Here is a 21,319-nt window from a genome sequence, read left to right as displayed (position 1 = left end):
TAAAGGCTGCTCCTCCTTCCACCGGCTGAGCTCCCCCACCCCAGGTTGTCTGGACACTCCTTTTCTATCAAGAACAATGATCAAGTCCTCCAGGTTTCACAGACACACAGAATTTGTGACACCGAACCGATATGCCTTTGTACACTGTCAGTGCTACAGACCTTCCGACCGTAAAATGCTTTGCTCAACTCTTGCTTGAGAAGAGGACTGTGGTTCTGAAGTCAAGTTTCCAGTCTTCTGTTGTAGTTGACAGCACTGATCAGTAATGAGCAACGTCTTTCTTGTAGAAACACAGGTCCCTTTCTTTCCATGCATCTCCACTGTTATCCAGGCGTCATTATTGGAAGGGGTCTCCTCCTGGTGACATTTTCTTTCTTGCCTTTTTAGAGAGGGCCTCCCATATCTTAGGCTGGCACAAACTTACCACATAGCTAAGGATGACCCTCAATTCCTGATCTCTAGTTTTCCACCTCTCCAGTGCTGTGGTTCCAGGTGTGGGTCAAGCTTGGATCTTTTATTTGAAGCTGTATAGAGGTGAGACTGTAAAACCAAACCTTGTTTTTATTTTATTTTTTAATATAATTGTGCTTTTTTGATGTCCACCGGTGTCTTGTCTTCATGCATGTCTGTGTACCACATGCATGCCTGGTATTGGATCCTCCGGAACTACCATTAAAGATGGTTGTGGGATCTGCCAAGTGAGTACTGGGAATCCAACCTGGATCCTCTGGAAGAACAGCCAATACTCTTCACTGAGGAGCCATCTCTCCAGCCCCTCGTGCTCAGTCTTGGAAGGGATACTTTAGCTGATATTTGATTTTTTTTTTTTTTACTTGAATGATAGTCAAAAGCTTGTTAACCTTTTTGAACTCAGTTGTTTTTTGTTTGTTTGTTTGTTTGTTTTTGGCTTTTACTTCTTTGAGGAAATTCCTGGGAGAAACAACTTAATGGGAGAAAGACAGATCTTGCTTTATGGATTCAGGGGGTCCAGTCCATGGTCACTTGGATCTACCACTTTTGAGACCGTGATGAGGCAAAGAGTCATTGTGGCAGCAACATGGGGCAGAAGAGGCAGCACATCTCACGATGGACAAGGGAAAGAATGAGCAAAAGGGTCCAGGAACCAGATATGCCCTTCAAAGCTATGCCAGGTGGCATAATTTCTTCAACCGGGTCCCACATCCTAACAGTTCATTCAACTCTGAACTCATTGGCACATTGATCATCTTAATGACGTTAACAACTCCTGATCCAGTTCCTCTCAGTTGCACCACCAACCAAGCATGATATCTCTAACACATGAGCTCTTCTTGGGGGAAAGACTTCATATCCGAGCCATAACCGGTCTTGGTTTTCACTTTTATTACACTCCAGATTTGCTTCCTAATGATGGGAGTTATTTAGTAACAATCTGAAAATGATAGACATTCCATACGTGGTAGCCAGAAAGCAGTGCTAAGTGGGTAGTTATTCCATTGTGTAGCTCAAATTAACTTTGTTTCATTAAAGAGAAATGCCGTACTTTTCTTTCTTCCCGTGTGTGAGAAGGAAAAGTCTCCTCCCGTCCTTTTCCAGTTTTCTATTGATCTTAAATATTACCTTGTAGAAGGGGCTTTCGTCAGTTGCTCCATGCTGGATGACTCACACTCTTCAAAATCTACCAGTATTTGCCAAGTTAAATATTGACGACAAACAGAACAAACAGGGTATATATAGATATTGCTTCCTAATTTCCCTGAGACGCATTGCAGTATGATAGAAAACATATTATTTTGGTGAAATGGCACCCTGGGCAAGCAAAGACATGGGCACATATCACATCTGTTCATTCTTCAAAGCCATTCATTCTTTTTTTTTTTTTTAAGCAAGAAAACGAGTTCATGTTTGAATAACACAGATTCTCAGCATATGACTCTACTCACCTAGATCAGGCTGTATGCCTTACTGGGGGAGGCGGAAAAATCTAGAGTGTCACAGTAACAGTGTGTGCCCCTCACCAAGGGGAGATAGGATGCAGGGAGAAGCAGTTTACCTAGTAGGATCACGATGCACAGAAGGATGGCCACCAGAGCCCCTGTGCTCAGCCCTGTGGGGTGGATGAGGGCCTCGGCGTGGCAGGACTGCATGTTCCCATGGTGGTCACATGCACAGACCCGGACAGTCACTGTCCCAGTGCTGCTTTGGACTGGGTAGTCGTTGTCTGAAATGACCACAGGCAGGAGATAGGTGCTCATCTCGTGTCTGTTATAGCCATTTTTCCGAGTTAGGATCCCTGCAGTGTTATCTGGAAGCAGAAAGCAAAATGGTGAATGTGTAGATGCTCCGTTATTCATTGAAGAGGTTGTGATGGAGACAGATGTGGGTGAAGATGGAGATCCAGTCCATAGGGACTTAGATAGGGAAGGTCGGGAGCTAACTTACCTTTGTTGTCTTGTATAGTAAAGTTTGAGCCACTGGCTGCTTCTGGGGCCAACGAGAAGGAAAATTGGTGTCCACTGTAAGGATCATCCTTGTCAACAGCGCGCAGGGTCTGAATCAGCTGCAGTAGAGACCAGAGCGTATCTGTCACAAAGGCTCAGGGCCCAAAAGAGGTTCTCACAGGGTGGTGTTTTTTTTTTTTTTTTTTTTTTTTTTAATTGCTAGTTCTACAGTTTGTAATTGAATGAAGATGACAATGAAGATGACAGCCCTTAAAAGAACCACCAATGCATTCCCTGCAAAGGACTCCTTCTTTGCTGTGGGATCCGCTTTGCTTTGCAAACAGTGTGGTCTTCACCCGGACCTCACTTCCCTCTACACCAGAGCCCCTTCCTAGGTTGTGACAATCTGAATGATCCCCAGACCTTGCCAGAAATCCCCACGGGGCGAGATGGCCCAGGCTGAGAAGCGCTGCTAGAGAGTGACACAGAACCCCGAAATGTCTCGGTGCTTATTGACAGTGTTGCCAGGTAATGAAGTGCATGTACTCTGGACAGCCTGGGCTAAAGCCCTATCTTCTTACCTTCCTAGGTTAGCAACTTGGGAAAAAATTATAAAGAAAATGAATGTATAACAAAAAAAGCAACCTGCCATAACTTCAACTTTCCCTTTCCCCGCCCTTCCGCAGTGCACTCCTGTTTTGACAAAGTGCAGCGTAATTCCTCGGTCACAGGCTGCAAAGACCTCTCAGGTGGGTGGCAAATGGGGGAAGCAGTAAAACGTTCATGAATTTGTATTACTTTACAGATGGGCAATGTAAATAAGTAAAACTGTGAATTATAGGCAATTGGATAATGTGTTCTAGTTATTATTTTCAAGTACATATGCAAATTAAGCTATCTGTTCACCAATACAGATTTTATTCCGGCGACACTATGACTAATCTATTTTGATGAGAACTTAAGACTGACTTGGAACTTGCGTCAGCCTTGGAAACTGATGAACCTTCCAGTTCTTAGAAACTGTTTGTTCTCTGATGCAAGTTAAACATCCATCTTGTCTTGGTTATTATTTATGGTATTAATACCCTTGGCATCCACTTCATAGATAATTCAAGAGGAGCCCTCCGCTGTGTTTATCGTCTCAATTATTAGATCTAAATTAATCTGACTTCCAAGCTGAAGGTGCTTTTTAAAATACAACTCACCTGATCCGCCTTTGCTTTTTCACAGACAAAAGTTTCATAGAACTCAGCAAATTCTGGGGCATTGTCGTTGACGTCAAGAACTTTAATATATAGAGGAACGCGGCTGCTTTGCTTTGGGTTATCTGATGCACAGCAAAAAGAAAGAAACAGGCATTTTTGTGTCGGTCACTGATTCTCCTTAGACAACAACAGACACCTATTCTTTCACTCTCATCCTTCTGCACTACTCCCCTTGGTCCACTGGAGGACGGACTTCTGGTCTGAGGGGCAGGAGTTAGGAGCTCTTGCTTTCTCTCTCATCCACTTAACGCACGTCTATTGAACACATGTTCATTTAATAAAACCTTCCTGAAACATCTGACACCTAGTTTGGGCTGGTAATTATTTTGGATCCTGGGTCTCGAAAAGGAGCTAAATAAGTATAGTGAGTTTTAGGTAGTTATTCTAATGTGGAGATAAACACACATATGAGCACACGCTACCCCAGAGGGTAAAATGAAGCAGCAAAAAGGGATATAGAGAGATGGAGCTGTGAGTTGTGTAGGATAACCCAGGATGTTGTGTGGGATAACCCAGGATGGCGGCTCAGAGGCATCAGGTTCAGATGTGACCAAAGAGAAGGAGTAAGTCATGTGGAATCGTCTAGATTCCCAAGGAAATAAAACGGAGTAGAAAAGCTTTGGAGTAAGTGAGCGCTGATTTTATACAAGCGCTCAGATTTTCATTTGTTGAAGATGGTTAACAAGTTCTGACAACAGTATTCTTTTGTTTGTTTGTTTGTTTTTTTAAGACTTATTTATTTATTTATTCTATGTACGTGAGTACACTGTTGCTGTCTTCAGACACACCAGAAGAGGGCATCAGATCTTATTAGATGGTTGTGAACCAGCATGTGGGTGCTGGGATTTGAACTCAGGACCTCTGGAAGGGCAATCAGTGCTCTTAACCACCAAGCCATCTCTCCAGCCCTCTAACAACAGTATTCTTAAGATCTCTAGCGTCTGTTTTTCTCACACTATTCTCTCAAAGTTAAAGTGGCTGTACATGAATTGTGATATGTATCAATTACCCATATTTTCAAATAAATTAAGAGAAACATTAAATACTAAAAATAGAACATTTTAGGCATAAACCTAAATATACATAAAATGACAAGTAAAAAACTAAACTTCATGTTTTTTAAAATGGTCATTTGTAGTGGAAAATTATTTTGTAATTTTAAAGCTTTAAGAGTGCACTGTTGTTGGTGTGTCTGCCAGTCCCTTGGTACAAACTCTGCAATCCAAATTCCTATCTCACAAATGTCTAATGAGGAGCCCTTATCACTATCAACACTGGGGCCTCCTTTGGTCCCTGTTGGCCGTTCATTATTCCACCCAGTGTCCTTCAGAGACTTCACATCTCGTGAGTTATGTTGGCAAAATGGAGTCATAATAAACCATTTGATAGGGAATATTTCACAGCAGATATCCAGCTGAGATAAAAGTGTTTAGAACTTCAGAAATTAAAAGCAAAATCTAAAAGAGCTATATACTTCGGAAGACAATTTTAAACACTGAAATATTATTTTAAAGATTATCCTCTTTTTTTTTTTTTAAACGTGCTTCTGTCTAACAGTGCTCACTGTTCACATTAACTTTCATTGAGTAACCTAATTTTATTTGAAATGTACTTTTCGGCACTATTTTTCTTTGCATTGGCTTTCATGTGGTGTGCCATAAAGTCCATCCTAAACATTTTATTGATTGCGTGGTGCTTTATATTGCTTGATTTGATAGACTTCAGGGAAGTGATGATCTGTAGCTCTTAATTCGTAAAGATTTTGAAATAGAAGTTCTGTAGGAGGTTAGAAAGAATATCTAAATGGTGTTGGCCCACGCCTACATTTTGAAAATGTGTGGCTCTACACAGTCCCTTGCTTCCTCACACAATATTTGAGAGTTCACTTTTTTCAGGTGTTTTTGTGACTGTCTAGCTTATATTCTTTGGGAAAGCATATCTAGCATGTATGTATTCTATTTCATTTGAAAGATATATATCTATATCTATATATACATATATACACACATATGATGTATATCATATATATACATATATATGCATGTACACACATATATATGTATATATAACCTCTATATGTATAATATTTATGTAATCCATCCATCCATCCATCCATCCATCCATCCATCCATCCATCCATCCAGGATTTCTCCCTTGTAGACCTGGCAATCCTTGAACTCAGAGAGATCCACCATGCCACTAGGCAGGCTCATTATTTGTGTGTGTATAGATCCCACATTAATGTTGGGTGTCTTCCTTTATTACCTTACTGCTTGTTGAATGCTTTCCTAGTCTAGATAGCCAACATGCTCTGGACACCTCCTGTCTCTGCCTCCTGAATGCTGGGATAACAGGCAGCCATCACATCTGCCCAGCTTTTATGTAGACCTGGGGGAGTCACACTTTTCTGCTGGGCCATCTCTCTAACCTGGAGAGACCTGTTCTTATTTCCAAATTGCACAGTTTTCTCCAGTTAAGGTCAATCAACACACATTGAGAAGAAACACTGTTGCAGATCTTTCCCCAGTACTCTTTCTTTCAACATACAGGAGCAGGACCATTGATGTAAGGTGAATAGCTTTGGCCATGCTTGAGCAAGCCGTCACCTCGACACTCGTTCCGTCAGTGGGGACAGCACTGATCAGGTTGGACTTACTAATCTCCGTGGCTATCACTGTGATGTTGTGCCACAGCAGGGCTTCCCGGTCGAGAAGTTTTGATGTAAAAATCGAACCGTTTCCAGAATCAATGTTGAATATCCTGTCCATATCTGTGTGTCTATCCACAGAATACCTGAAAACGCAGAGTAGAATTTTGACTTTTCTTGACTTGCTCTTTTCACAACGTAAAACCACTCCAAGAACATCTCATCTATTAATTCTTTCTATTTGTAGTGCTTTGAAGCATCTGTAACTGCAATGTTAAGCAAAATATTTTGATAAATTATATCTTTACAGTCAGCTTGAATAGTACACTTACTAGGCAAGTTGATGATTTTACTAATTTCTTTTTAATGTGCAATTAGACCAAGTTTATTTTAATATGTAATTTAGATCAAGTTTATATAGTAACTAATTTCTTATGGCTTTGTGGTGTGTGTGTGTGTGTTATGTACGTGTATGTGCGAGAGCATGTGTGGTGTAGGTGAGGTATGTGTGTATATGTGATTTGTAGGTGTGTGTGAGTGTGTGTGTGTGATGTGTAGGTCTGTGTATGTGTGTGTGTATGATGTTTAGGTCTGTGTGTGGTGTGTGTGTGTGTGTGTGTGTAGATCTCTGTGTGAATGTGCTCACACATCATCAGAGGTTGATGATGAGTTTTTTTTTCAGTTGCTTTCCTCTTTGTTCTGAGATAGGGCCTCTCAGTTAACCCAGAGACCACTGCTGGTGCTAGCCAGCTTACTGCAGGGATTCTCAGTTTTTGCCTTCAGAGTACTGGAATTCTAACCAGGCGGCTAAGTCCACCAGTCCTTTATGTAGGCTCCGGGGTTCAAAGTCCAATCCTGGACCATTTCAGGCATCATTTCCCAGGATATATTCTATTTTTAAAATTAAGATTTAGACTGGGGGCAGGTGGGGTTGGGAACAGGAGTGATCAGGTTTCGGGGAGGGAGAGAGGGAGAGAATACTGGGGGGATGATTGGAATGGGGGGACATTTGGGGAGCAAGCTAGAAACCTAGAGCAACGGATACTCTGTGGAATCTACGAGGGGAAACTAGCCAAGACTCCTAGTAATGGGGTACACGGAGCCCAAACCAGTCACTTTCTGTAACTGCACGGTGAGGACTCAAGTGCAGGGATTGGGACACAAACCCAGCCACAAAGCCTCTGACACACACTTTTTCATGCTTGCAGAATATTCTGGAACAGGAGCCTAACATAATTGTCATCAGAGAGACCAGAGAGAGGCCCTTCATCCAGCAAATGAAGGGAGCAGATACAGAGACCCACAGCCAAACATTAGGTGGAACTCCAGGAATCCTGTGGAGGAGGGGTAGGAAGGATTGGGAAAGCCAAAGGGATCAAGGACTCCTTGAGAACACGGCCCACAGAATCATCTGACTGGGGCTCAAGTGGGCTCACAGAGATCAGGGAGAGAGCCTGTGTGGGTCTGATCTAGTTCCTCTGCATATATGTTATGGGTATATATCTTGGTGTTTATGGGACTCCTACCAGTTGGGAGTGGGCGCTGTCTCTAACTCTTGCCCTCATGCTTGCCCTTTGGGACTGCTTTCCTTCCTCTGGGTTGCCTTGTCCAGCCTTGATGTGACAGTATGTGCCTGGTCTTATTTTAACCTTTTATACTATATTTGGTTGATGTCCCTGGAAGGCCTGCTCTTTTCTGAAGGGAGGTGAAGCAGAGCTGGGGGAGCGAATCAGGGGGAAGGGGAGGTGGGTGCAAAGAACTAGGGGGAGAGGCAGGAGGATAAACTAGTCAGGATGTAATATATGAAAGAAGAATAAGTGAAAAGGAAAAAAATAAGTTTTTAGATTGTCAGAAAGTTAATATATGTGCTTATATAGGGACAGGTTACTTTTTATATCATCCGTTATATTTTAAGGATCATTCTGTTTTCAGAAAACAGAAGCTGCCTAGTGTGGGCAAGGATGGTCGGGTAGGAGAGGGAGGTAGGGCGTGGGATTAGAGAGGAACGCAGACTCTGAGCAGAAGGATGTGTGGCCACAGGAAAGCACTGGGGTCTATTCTAAATGCCATGGAAACCTCTGCCTGGGCCCCATGTAGGGCAGCCCCCTAATGTAAACCATACTGAAAGAAAGATAACTGGTTGGATCGAGGAGAGATGTTGGGTAGCACTTTTACAAGATGTGGGGAGAGGAGTGAAACACAGGGCTTCGAGAAGATGCGAGGCCCCATTTTTGGCACGTAGAGATTGTGGGTCTGAGGGACACCTGGTGGGTCTAATGAGGCAGAGAGCCACACGGACAACCTGGGTTCTTACTCCGTGACCGTGGGAACGGGAATGCTGAGAACAGTATCCCTTAAGTACCCAATAGGAGCAGAGAGTTGTTCAACAAGGGCAAGAACGATGCTAGGGTAGCGTGAGGGATGGGGACTATTTACAGAGATCATGTGGAGATTCACAGGGGGACCAGAATGGCATCTTAGAAACCAAAGATGAACAGCACCTTCGACCCCAACACGGACGACAACATGAAGAAACTGGAGGAATGTTACCGTTTTTTCCATATTTTTTCTAGTTTTAACCTATGTTTAAATTTATTTAAATATGTAACTCAATTTTAGGATAGCCATATAAAGGGCCCAAGTATATATGTATGCTTATGAGCGAAAAGGTACTGAGAAAATTCTGAAGAGACTTGATATGTTAAGGTTTGTCATTAAACAAACAAACAAACAAACAATTCCCATGTCCACTGCATTTTCAAAACTTCTGTCATGGTAGGGAGTATAAAGATGTTGGCTTTTTTTAAAAATATTTTTTATTACATCTTTTCCTCAATTACATTTCCAATGCTATCCCAAAAGTCCCCCATACCCTCCCCCCCTACTTCCCTACCCACCCATTCCCAGGTTTTTTTTTTTTGGCCCTGGCGTTTCCCTGTACTGGGGCATATAAAGTTTGCATGTCCAATGGGCCTCTCTTTCCAGTGATGGCCGACTAGGCCATCTTTGGCTTACCCAGCATTGGGGCATGCTAGAGGGGTGAGGAAGGAGTGGGTGAATGGGTGGAGGAGCACCCTCAAAGAGGCAAAGGGGAGGAGGAGAGGTGGGGGAGGGGATGGCAGGTAGAGGGATAACAGGGATGGGGGTATAATTTGAAATGTAAATGAATAAAATGATTAATAAAACAACAACAAAAACAAAAACAAAAAATGTTGGCTTAAACTGGGAGCTCCCAGAGACCAAGCCACCAAGCACAGAGCAAATATGGGCTGGCCCAAGGCCCCAGCACATACAGCAGAGGACTGCCCTGTCTGGTCTTAGTGGGAAAGGATGCGCCTAATCCTGTAGAGACTTGAGGTCTCAGGGAAGGGGGGATGCATGGGGTGGGGGAGCACCCTCTCAGAAGAAGGGAAGGGGAGATGGGGTGAAGAATTCTGGGAGGGGGTACCAGGAAGGGGAGCAAAGCAATGAGCAAAAGGAAATGATGGCTGAAAAAAACCCGCTTAGTTGAAACAATTTAAATAAATCACCCAACTATCAGATGCATTGAGAGTTGCAAAGGCTCTAAGAAAAGATATGAGTCATCTGTAACAATGTAAAGTACTCACAGTACTGTGTACACAGTACACAGAAAAGGTATGAGTCATCTGTAACAATGCACAGTACTCACAGTACTGTGTACACAGTACACAGAAAAGATATGAGTCATCTGTAACAATGTACAGTACTCACAGTACTGTGTACACAGTACACAGAAAAGATATGAGTCATCTGTAACAATGTACAGTACTCACAGTACTGTGTACACAGTACACAGAAAAGATATGAGTCATCTGTAACAATGTACAGTACTCACAGTACTGTGTACACAGTACACAGAAAAGGTATGAGTCATCTGTAACAATGCACAGTACTCACAGTACTGTGTACACAGTACACAGAAAAGGTATGAGTCATCTGTAACAATGCACAGTACTCACAGTACTGTGTACACAGTACACAGAAAAGATATGAGTCATCTGTAACAATGTACAGTACTCACAGTACTGTGTACACAGTACACAGAAAAGGTATGAGTCATCTGTAACAATGTACAGTACTCACAGTTCTATTTCAATGAACTATTTTTTATTTAAAATGTAGGTAAGCAGGTATAACAATATGTTTTCATATTGATGTTTGTTGTTTAGCAGTTGTCTAAATGAAGTAGGCACTCATTTATTGCTTGCTATTCAAACTTACTTTAGAAAAGAATGAATGAAGTTCACAATGGCCAAGATGTCACCAGGCCTTCACTGTAGCCTCGAGATGTTTAGCACGTCCCTTTCATCCTCAGAAGTGCTCAGACATATTTAAAAAGCTATCTACTAGTTTTGACATTTCTGCCGAGAACCAACAGTTATTAAAACATTTAGGCAAGAACATTGAACATACTTGTTCGTCCTTTTTTTTTTTCCATTTTAGAAGACAGATGACAAATATTTGTAACACGTCGTCGCTACTTCTCAAAAAGGAGATTACTGTCCTCCTCAACTCTGAGCAAGCTAATAGTTATCTATGAGCAGGTTTTTCCCTCACGAAAAATGCTAAGCTGAGTAGGAAGCTGTGCTTTCTGCTTTCAGAGGCTGTCACAACCACACACAGCAGCCACCACTTGCTCGTTGTCTTAGCCTCCTGGGGTAGTTTTAAATTTTACAAAAAAATCATGTTTCTCTATCAAGCCTTGAAATATACGGGAAGCAATGAGACACTCTTGAGTTGAAGGCAGCTTTAAATTTTAAAGAGAGAAGATTAACTAGTTAGGAAATAACTGAAATTTATACTGTCTTCCCTAATTGGGAGATTAAAAATTAATGGAAACCCTAAAATGCCTATATTGTTTAGGAAAGATGATTATAGACAAAGCTGTATTTTCTTTTTGTTACTGTTATTTTCTTTCCCCTAAAGTCATTTCAGTTTATATATCAGGGGTACTTATTGTCCAGAGACATTAACTATGATCATTGCCAAGGAAACAAGGCAGCCGGCCTCTATGTGGCTGTAGTGAATGGTTTGACCTTCTCCTCTGGGACTTCACTGCATTTTGTGATTAAATGATTCTAGCGAAGGAGATTTGTGTGATGGGACAGAGGCTGAATTTGTATAGATTAATAGAAAAGATTTACCTTATTCTTACTTATGTGTATGAGTATGTGTTTGTGTGTATGTGTATGCACATTAAGCCTGTGTATCTAAGGAAGTCAGAAGGGGGCATTGGATCCCTAGGAGCTAGAGTTATAGGCAGTTATAGACCACCTGATATGAGCATTGGGAACCAAACTTGAGTCCTTTGTCAGAGCAGCAACTACTGAGCTTCCTTTCTAGCCTTCACTTAGACCCTGTACGTGGCAGGTTATCCGTAGTGACATGTTTTTTCTTGTATGTATCAAAAGACATTGTGATAAAGTTATGGTAGGACATTGTTTTGTGTCACAGTTAACGATGGTGACTACATAAAAACCTCAACATTTTTTTTGTTGTTGTTCATGGTTATTCAATATGTGTGTCTAGACTAAGTCCAGATGATGTATAGACATATTTTCTTAATATAAGAATAATTTTACCCTGTAAGGGAAATCACTGGAGTATGCATAGATGCATCAATATAATCTATGTATGTTTCTAGACTTAAATCCATATTTATACATCAAATCTACATGTACTAAGGGAAGACTGTCAGGGAAAGTCTTTAGCATGAAGCCAACAGCCAACCCAGCTTGACAAGCTAAGTTCTTCCTTCCGTTCACAGCACAGAGAACAGTACAGAGTAAAACTGGCATTCAGTTTAAAAACTAGTATACAAGTATTTAGCCTAAATTTCCAGAAGACATTTTTCTTCAAGTTAAAGGCATGCTGAACTATCAAAAAGGTAACTTAAGCTTATGTTTGTTAACTTCTAACATTAACACTTTTAAATTGAACTTCACACGGACTTGCTAAGGTCCCTCCTCCACTCCATGTAATGAGCCCGAGCTCCAGGTGAGAGGAGAGTTGTGAAAGTAAGCTATGGAAACAAAAGCCATCACTCACTTCCCTGACTAAGTTAAATTACGCGGGGAAATACTGGGTCCACAGAGCTCACATGAGGCTGCACTGGTAGATCGGAGCCGTATTCAATGTGGCAAAGATCTTACAGTAGATAGATAAAACATGGCTCTATGTGCCCTGAGAGTGGAGCAGACATCTGTGCTTTTTAGATATGAGGATTTTGTGAGATTTGACCAGAACAAAGGGAACTGACTGTTAGAGCACATGCAGTTAGAACTACACACTCTCTTATCTCCAACAACATTCTTCACACAACATACAGAACTGCCATGTAAGAGTGGAGTTTTGGATTAGGTACGTCTTCTAGTCAAAGCTTCCAGATAGATGGCTTCTTACCTCAATTAGATAAAATCCAGGCTTTACCGTGAACTGTGAAGCCCAGTAGGACTGTGGTGGTGGCAAACCTCCCTGCTGTCTCTCAGTTGACCTCGCCTACCTTGTCCTTCCACTCTCTTATTTCATCCCTCCCTTCTCTCTCTTCATCTCCCCCTTTTCTTTTTCCTATCTCCACTTCCATCTCCTCTTCTTTCTCCTTGGTGTGCAGACCTCTCAGCCACTCCTACAACAGAGGAAGTCGGCTCCAGCATTAGACCCCTCCCTCCCTTCTACGGGGTCTCCCTTCCAGGATTCTGCATAGCTCATCCCTCCATTTCTTTCAAATCGTTACTGCAAAAGATTTCCTACTAAGAAGGCTAAGCCCGGTCACACCATCTTAAACAGGATCCCTGTTAATTTGACTTTTCGCATCTTCACCTGACCTACTGCATATTTATCCTTTGTTTATTTTTCTCTGTATGCTCTCTATGTCGCAGACTTAGTGTAACTGTCTGCTGCACTCCCTAACGTATAGGATATTCATGGTGTCTGGCAGGTACTCTGATCAGAATAGGTCTGTGGACTCACTGGCAAGAATCTCTACAGATTTTATTTTATTTTTCCTGTGTACTTTATCTAAGGAGAGTGATTTACACGATAGCATCCTGATTTAGCACCGTTTTCATTTATTCTACCGAGCTGAAGGCTGACAGTTGGTTGATTCCAGGATTTGCATATGATTCTAGAATCCCCAAGTTGTCAGTGGCCTCAAAGAGCAATGAGGCTTCCTTGCCACATGATTTATAACCAAGGAGCCAGCAAAGCACAGGGAAGACGAAGCTTGTTTACATAGCATTAATTTGGATCCTACCCTATTAATTTCTCCAGCATTTTGCAGACATATCACGAAACAGTTCTTGTTTTTATTTACACATGCAAGAGGAAAATTATTCATCTAAATGGAGCGTAATTCTGCCTCTAAGTGTTACATGATAGGTCCTCCAGCTCTTGAAAAGCATGCTGGCTATCAAGCTCAGTGGCTGGTTTATTTCTGTGTTCCACTCTTTATAGTAAACCATCTTAAACCTTACAAAGAGCCCCAAGTTAGTCAGCTGCGCCACCTAGTATCACCTTATTTAGACATCGAAGTCCCGTACCACTCATCCGGACATTGTTTTTCTTTCAACTTTTGTGCACTTGAGGTTTATGCTGTTGCTAAAATAGTATTTATGGAGTCGGCAAGGACAGTTAAAGGTGCGTGCTGTTTGGAACAGTTTTTCAGCAACATAGAACTGTCTCACTGGACAAAAGGATTCCTCTTTTCTAGGGAGCAGCTGGGCATTTGGGTATAAAAAGTGGACTTAACTTATGAAAGAGATGGTGCTGAGGTGCACTTACTTGACAGGATTCCTGGCGGCGTCAGGATCCTGAGCTGCGACAGAGCCTACGGTTGTGTTTATCCGGGCATCCTCCCGTATCTGTAGGATGTAGGCCAGTTTGCTGAAGACAGGAGGTTCGTCCACATCGTCCACCACGATTCTCACCGTGGCCGAGTCTTTGAAGGGACCCAGGTAGAGAAATCGGGGTTCGACGTGGGGATTGGAGGCTTCCACCTTGAGGGTGTACACCTTCTTCTTCTCAAAATCCAAGAGCTACAGAAGAAAGGGAGGCAAGACAGAGAAAGACGAGGCAGAAGCCACTTTAGTGCAAATCTCGAACAAACAGATGCCGTCGGTCCGCTTAGGGAAATCACCACACGTTAGAGCAATGTTGAGCAGAGGCAACAAAGATGAGATTTATACCTCCAAGGCCTACATTACCACAGTGTGTGGAGGAAAGCTATTACACAGGTTGTGAAGACCGACTTCAACCACGGTAGACATATGGCCTGAATGTCAACTGTCACTGAAAAGTGGATTTCCAGTTGCCCGGTGGGAATGAAACTGGATGCAGGGATCTTTCTCAGCTTTGCTCTCTCCTTTAAACTGCTTCTTGTTTGCACAGAGTGGGTGGCCTGGGGCAGGCTGGCAACATATAGGAGACTTTTTGCCAGGGGTTCTCACATCTGGCTTTATCTGCTAGGTGTTTAAAACTTGTCAGTGCCTGGGAATCCACTCATGCCTACTAAACCAAAATTTCTCTGGTGGACATGGCCATCTATAATTTGAAACATCTTCAGGCAAGTCTGAGTGTAGCCGGAATTGTGACCTGTAGATTAGATCTTGTGACTCTCTCTTGCCCATTCACACTAAATAGTTTTTGTAGGAGTTAGTAAAATCTTTCTCTGATATTCCCCACAAGGGCACTGGGCTAATTACTTGCTAAAGAAGGCAATGATCCCCGTTGTTAAAGACCTTCAGGAAAAGATTTTTGCATCGGAGACATGGTGAACCCAACTGCATATTGCTGACTTGTAGTTTTAGATACTATCATGACAAGGCTCGCTGGAAGCACTATTAATCAAGCCGTCCGTGAATGTGATTTAGTCGGCTAGGCAAAATTTCAGTTTGAATCTGATAAGGCACCAAGAAAATTAAAAAGGTTAATGCGCACTAATGGGCTTCCTAATCATATCAGGGTCTAAAACATCGGTCTGAAGTGTCACTTAAGCATGTTTTATTGTGTTTCTAGAGATTCAGACATGTTCGTAAGAGGGAAATTTTTCTTGTTATTTACATCTATCATGCTTACATACCCCAGTAAACCTCAGTGGGCTAAGGGACAGAAGAAGGCATTCTAATATACATGACAAAAGAGAAATCAATGAAAATTAACCTAAATCAATGCTTTTAGCTCCGAAGCACACAATGTGTTGGTTTTTAACCATGACCACACTTTGGTATAGAGCTCTGTGGTGCCAGACAATTCTGAGAGGTGAAATAGCATACAAGTGTGCTGGCAGAGAGGGGGAGTCATGTGCAGTGCCCTCATTTGTTTGAGTGTGGTTTCTGTATACTCTCTCTAATTCCCGTCACCTCACTCCGTGGTCACTAGTCTTTCCTCCCAAGCATGGTTCACAATTTGCAGGCACACACTCATTTATTGGCTTCTTCACTCCTTGTTGATTCAGCCCTGGCCTATAGGTTCTAGGACGGCAGAGATCATCTGTTGTAAGCACCATAGCAAGGCCAGCAGCCACAGCAATGTGCCTCGTTGTGTATTCTATTATTTATGTTGTTTATTCTATCGTTTCTACGAATCCCATTTGTTTCTGTTACCCACTTAGAAGATTGTTTTTAGTAGAAATTTATTGAACGTGTAGATGTAATAAATACATAAAAGTACCTTTAACTGCGAAAAGGCTTATAAAAAGTGAGTAAAGAGGAATCTGAATGCATGTTTGTAGAAGATGGTCATTGTCCTTGGTAACTTGAGAGCCAGAGGGAAGTAGTTCATGGTAAGATATTAGAGTTTCAGCTTGTTCGCTATCTGTGTAAGTTGTACAGTCCCAGACAAATAGTCTCCTTTTCCCTGCTAGACAATAGTATTTAGAGTTGAATAAATCCAATAGAGCAGTGTTTACATCCCCCTCTCTCTCCTTTTTACTATGTGCATGCTTGTGTGTGCATGCGTGCATATGTGAATGTGCTTGTGTGTTTGCAAGTGCACTCATGTGCGTTCTGTATTTGTGTGTGGAGGCCAGAAGCCACCATCATGTATGTCTTCTGACACTGTGAACCTTATTTCTGCTTGACCACCTAGCCAGCGAGTCTCCAGGCTCTGCCTTTTTTTCCTCCAGCACCAGAATCACCACAAGTGCCACTATGCACAGGCCTCCTGTGGGTGCTGGAGACCTGGACTCTCTCAGCTCCTCGTGCTTGTACAAACCCTTTACCCACAGAGCTATCTCCTCCGCCCCAGGAGTTGTATCCAATATCCATATCAATGGCATTACCTTTTTGACAGTTATGATCCCTTCCTGGGTTTCCTGGTCGGTGATGACATCAAACATCTCGTGTCCCTCACCATCGGTGATGCTGTACTCGATCTCTGCGTTTTCTCCCACATCAGCATCACTGGCTTTGATCCTGCCAATTGGCGTTCCCGGTGGAGAGGACTCGGGGGTCTTAAACTGGTAGGTGCCTGTCAATCACCAAACACATGGTGAGGCAGAGACGAGGAGATACTCTACCGTACCAAGCAGCCCACTCTTACGCACAGGGGGTGCATTCCAAGATCCTAACTACAAGTAGGACTAAATACTGAATACGGGGTTTAGTTCAGGTTAAGTACTCTATCTTGTTCTGTGTTGACTTTAATACATACATGTCCTTGATAAAAATTAACATATAACTGGGCATAACAACAGACTATCAGCAATAGCTTATTTCCTACTAAGAAAGAAGAGCGAGTATAACAGTATAAGACAGTATGTGTATTTTAAATAATGCACTGCGGTTGACAACAAGTGGAGCCAGGGAAAACCCAGCGGTGACTGGGGGAGACGGCTTTATGGCCTCACTGTGGATGGAGACAGGCCTATGCTTTCTTCAAAGTAATGAACACTACCCTAATCTCCTTATGTCTTTACTATCACGATAATTAGACCCCTCCTCCTATTTCATGGCCTGTCTCCTTGCAAATGGAGTGTTTTCTGCTTGGTCTGGAAAGAAGCTTCCAAATTCATGGTGCTGGTTTGAGATGAAGTGGGGGAGGAAAGTTTCAAAAGCCCCAACGAAGGTAAAATAGCACAAAGAATAGAACATTTAACCTGGATGGACTTGAGGTCCGTTGCTATGCGTTCTTTTTATTTGTTTGTTTGTTTTTTTTTTGTTTTTTTTTTTTTTTTTTTTTTTTTTTTTTTGAGGCAGGGTTTCTCTGTGTAGCCCTGGCTGTCTTGGAACTCACTTTGTAGACCAGGCTGGCCTCGAACTCAGAAATCCACCTGCCTCTGCCTCCCGAGTGCTGGGATTAAAGGCGTGCGCCACCACGCCCGGCTAAGAAGCTTTTTCTTGACCTTGCTAATACCAGCTGAAGGTGGAAGCAAGTTATAGCAATTTGAAAAACTACCCAGCTAGTCATGGTTTGACTCATAATCAGAACTGGATCTAGATGCAGAGGTAGGGAGATGAGGCATACACTGAGTAACAGAGTTCTCCATTTTTCCCTTCGGCTAACTCATTATTAATTTCAGTATAGCATTTTCTCTCACACAGACTTTTAACAGACATCCATATACACATACACATTTTCGCATATATAATTTTGTTTTTGAGACAGTTTAGATCAGGCTGATCTAGAACCCACTGAAATCGGCTTGCCTCTGCCTCCAGACTTCTGTGATTAAAGGTGGCGGCCATCACACCTGTCAGCAGACTTATGTTTTTAGTTCTAATACTTTGTAGATGATGCTTGTTTTTAATATCCTCAAGTTGCAAAATTAGTTTAAAGACAAAAATTGTGCGTTTCAGCTTAGATTTGACTGTCTTACAGGCTATGTACTTAGAAGTCATGTGTGTGTATGTGTGGGGTGTGGCTAGTTTTGTGTCAACTTGACACAGCTGGAGTTATCACAGAGAAAGGAGCTTCAGTTGAGGAAATGTCTCCATGAGATCCAACTGTAAGGCATTTTCTCAATTAGTGATCAAGAGGGAAAGGCCCCTTGTGGGTGGGCCCATCTCTGGGCTGGTAGTCTTGGGTTCTATAAGAGAGCAGGCTGAGCAATCCAGGGGAAGCAAGCCAGTAAAGAACATCCCTCCATGGCCTCTGCATCAGCTCCTGCTTTCTGACCTGCTTGAGTTCCAGTCCTGACTTCCTTTGGTGATGAATAGCAGTATGGAAATGTAAGCTGAATAAACCCTTTCCTCCCCAACTTTCTTCTTGGTCATGATGTTTGTGCAGGAATAGAAACCCTGACTAAGACACTATTCTTATCTGTTATAATTTTCCAATTATTCATACGAGATGTTGGAAAAGCAAAGAGCAAAAGCCTCTGGACCGTAGAACCACTGAAGTATAGATCTCCACTGGAGCAAATTCCCTGAGTATTGGTAAAATAACAGACTAGATTAAGGATTTATCTAAATTGTTCTGCATTCTCTTCCCCCTCACTTTGGTACGTGGTCTTCCAGCAGGTAACAAGCTATGTAAGGAAAGAAAAGGACAGGGCCCCCGTGGGGCCAAGTACCACAGACCCTTGTGTTACCCTCCCCAGGGGAAGGCGCTGGACACCTGTTTTCACTTTAGGACTTTGTGGAGGAGGAGTTTTAGGGCTCAGACCTTTTCTTCCACCTACGTCATAAACTGTTAGCTCTTCTGTATTTGTAGCCAGCTGTTATATACTTGGAGATAAAAAGATGGAACCATTTTCTATTGATCATTTGGCTCTCCCTTGTAAAGGAGATTAGCTGGTTATCTTTTAAAAGATGTCACAGTAGAGTAGATGGGTTTTCTTTTTCCTCCAGGCCTCCTTTCCTTCTTTCTTCTCCCCTCTTCTCCTCTCTTATTCCCCTCCCTTCCTTCTACTTATTTTGAAAGATTTATGATTTATTATTATTATTTGTCTGCATGTGCTTATGCCTGAGTGCCTGGGTGCTATGTGTGTGCAGGTGGCCATGGAGACTAGAAGAGCATGTGGTACTCCTTGGTGCACGACTGACAGGCAATTGGGAAAATCCAATGAAACCTGGATTCTCTGGAAGAGCATCGAGTACTCTTACTTGACTGCTGAGACATCACATTAGTTCCCTTCTTTTGAAAAATGGGGTCTCTTTAGGCTGGCCTGGACCTCTTTATAGAGCCCGAGTCTGGAAGCTACCACTGCTTCCCAAGTGCTAAGATTATATGTGTGAGTCACTATACCCAGATACATTTTCTATTTAATAATTCAGATAACCTTCTAGGGGAGCATGGTCACAAAGACATCTATTTTTGAAGGAAAAATTGCATCACAACCACTTCCCACTTGGGAAGTCTAGCAGGATGCTTGAGAGGAAGGCAGTATTCATGGATGTTGTTTTCCCTTCTCACATAAGCATGACAGTTAATGGTATCTGAGATGCTATTCAGTATCTCAATTAACCACAATATAGAAAACCCTTTATGACCTCAAATAGGTTAAGCACATAGCAACTTCTATAGCTATAACTTTTAGAAATAGGGAAATGATAAATCCTTTCCTTGCAAAGCTTTGTGAGCTTTTAACAGTGATGACAGGCCTGATTAAGTTTACAGAAGCATAAGGTCCACTTTCCCAACCAATAGCAGCATGCTGGTACACATATGCTTTGCTCAAGCAAATGTATAAAGAGAGAGAAAGCAGCTATGTTGCTTTTACAACCGTGGCCATATCAGGAATCACTCTGCTAATTACCAATGGCAGAGCATGATAGTGTTCACACTTCCCGAGAGTAAGTGGTGTTTTCGACTCATTTAAATAATTTTAATAAAAGTGCCAGTTCTTCCTAAGTCCAGTGATTTTGACAACAGTGCCAACAATGGAAATACTCTTAGAGTTAAAATTTTACAAAAAAAAGCATATTGGAGAAAGCCGTTCAATCAAATGTCCCTACTCTGGGGGAAACGGGGTGGGTTGTCATTGACATCTGTCAGCGTGATGTTCACGGTCGTAGTCCCCGACAGTCCTCCCATCTGGCCGCCCATGTCCTTGGCCTGAATCACCACTTGGTACTGTTCTCTGTTTTCTCGATCCATGTTGAGCAACGCTGTCTTGATGATACCTATGGATGTGAAATTGAAATTCAGGAGTGGAAGGAGAGGCATTAACAGTATTTTATGGAATCATTTATTTATGCAAACAAATGTAGACTGTCATCCACAATATGCAAAACACTATGCAGATGTCACTGTGATATAAAGATGATTACACGCAGCCTTTCTACTGAAGGAAATTACAATCACACAGGGGGAGAGATACTCATTAAAAAGCCTGTATTACAAGGAGAATGAAAAGAAGTACAAGTCAAAGCCCGAGCAAGAGAGACTGCGAGGAATGCAATGTAGGTGTCATAGGATGACATTGTAAAGTATGACTGGCATGTGGCATAAGAAGATGTACCACACATGCTGCTCAGTACAGAGAATTGAGGTGTGCCCTGAGCAGATCAGAAAGCCATATGCCTGAGCTGACACCAGAGTTTCACATTATCAACTTGGCTAATTGCTCCTCAGGACTACGTACTGTAATGAATGTTCTGTGGGTTTTATAAACCACAAAACTATGTGCTAAGGAAAATGGCCTTAGGTCCCTCTCAGTTATGATCTTGTGTGATCCTTGAGAATTTGGGGTTTCTTACAGAGGATGCAAACATCAATTCAACTAATTCCTACAGTAACAAATGTTTTAAAGATAGGTTAAAGTTATCTCTACTGTTAGGCAGTCAGATAATGACTTGAAAAAAATCTCTCAGAGTTGGCCTAATCTCTGTAGAGTGTTTATGCTTAAATTAACTTTCTTTTAAAAATCACCAGAGTAGGCTCTGTAGCCCTCTCTGCTCTCACATTCTCAAGCTTAACCACTAATGAAGCTGAAAATATCTTTTCTTCCCTTTTAGCAAGAATGCCTCAGACAACAGGTCAATTTCATTCCCATAGTCTTGGCTTCAAGGAGCAGCCGCTTTCTCTTC

At 42.2% G+C, this 21,319-nt stretch overlaps 1 protein-coding gene across 3 annotated transcripts in view; it reads right to left on the bottom strand.

Moving 5' to 3' along the window:
• Window positions 1-21,319, bottom strand: part of Cdh6 (cadherin 6) — a 138,595-nt gene that overhangs the window by 10,096 nt on the left and 107,180 nt on the right. For 2 of the 3 annotated variants that reach the window (XM_021183142.3, XM_029470041.1), the window contains exons 5-11: window positions 20,246-20,413; window positions 16,630-16,817; window positions 14,133-14,386; window positions 6,342-6,478; window positions 3,626-3,747; window positions 2,422-2,539; window positions 2,033-2,284 (exon numbers count right to left, since the gene is read on the bottom strand). In XM_021183142.3, the coding sequence (XP_021038801.1) occupies window positions 2,033-2,284; window positions 2,422-2,539; window positions 3,626-3,747; window positions 6,342-6,478; window positions 14,133-14,386; window positions 16,630-16,817; window positions 20,246-20,413 (1,239 nt within the window). Of the gene's footprint in view, window positions 1-1,922; window positions 2,285-2,421; window positions 2,540-3,625; window positions 3,748-6,341; window positions 6,479-14,132; window positions 14,387-16,629; window positions 16,818-20,245; window positions 20,414-21,319 lie in introns of all 3 variants that reach the window. The other variant, XM_029470042.2, reaches the window with a different exon arrangement.

Source organism: Mus caroli, unplaced genomic scaffold, assembly GCF_978045245.1.
Source record: "Mus caroli unplaced genomic scaffold, Mus_caroli_1 scaffold_16, whole genome shotgun sequence".
Taxonomy (NCBI): Eukaryota; Metazoa; Chordata; class Mammalia; order Rodentia; family Muridae; genus Mus; species Mus caroli.
The sequence above is the reverse complement of the archived record's forward strand: the minus strand, read 5'-3'. Positions and strand labels throughout refer to the sequence as shown.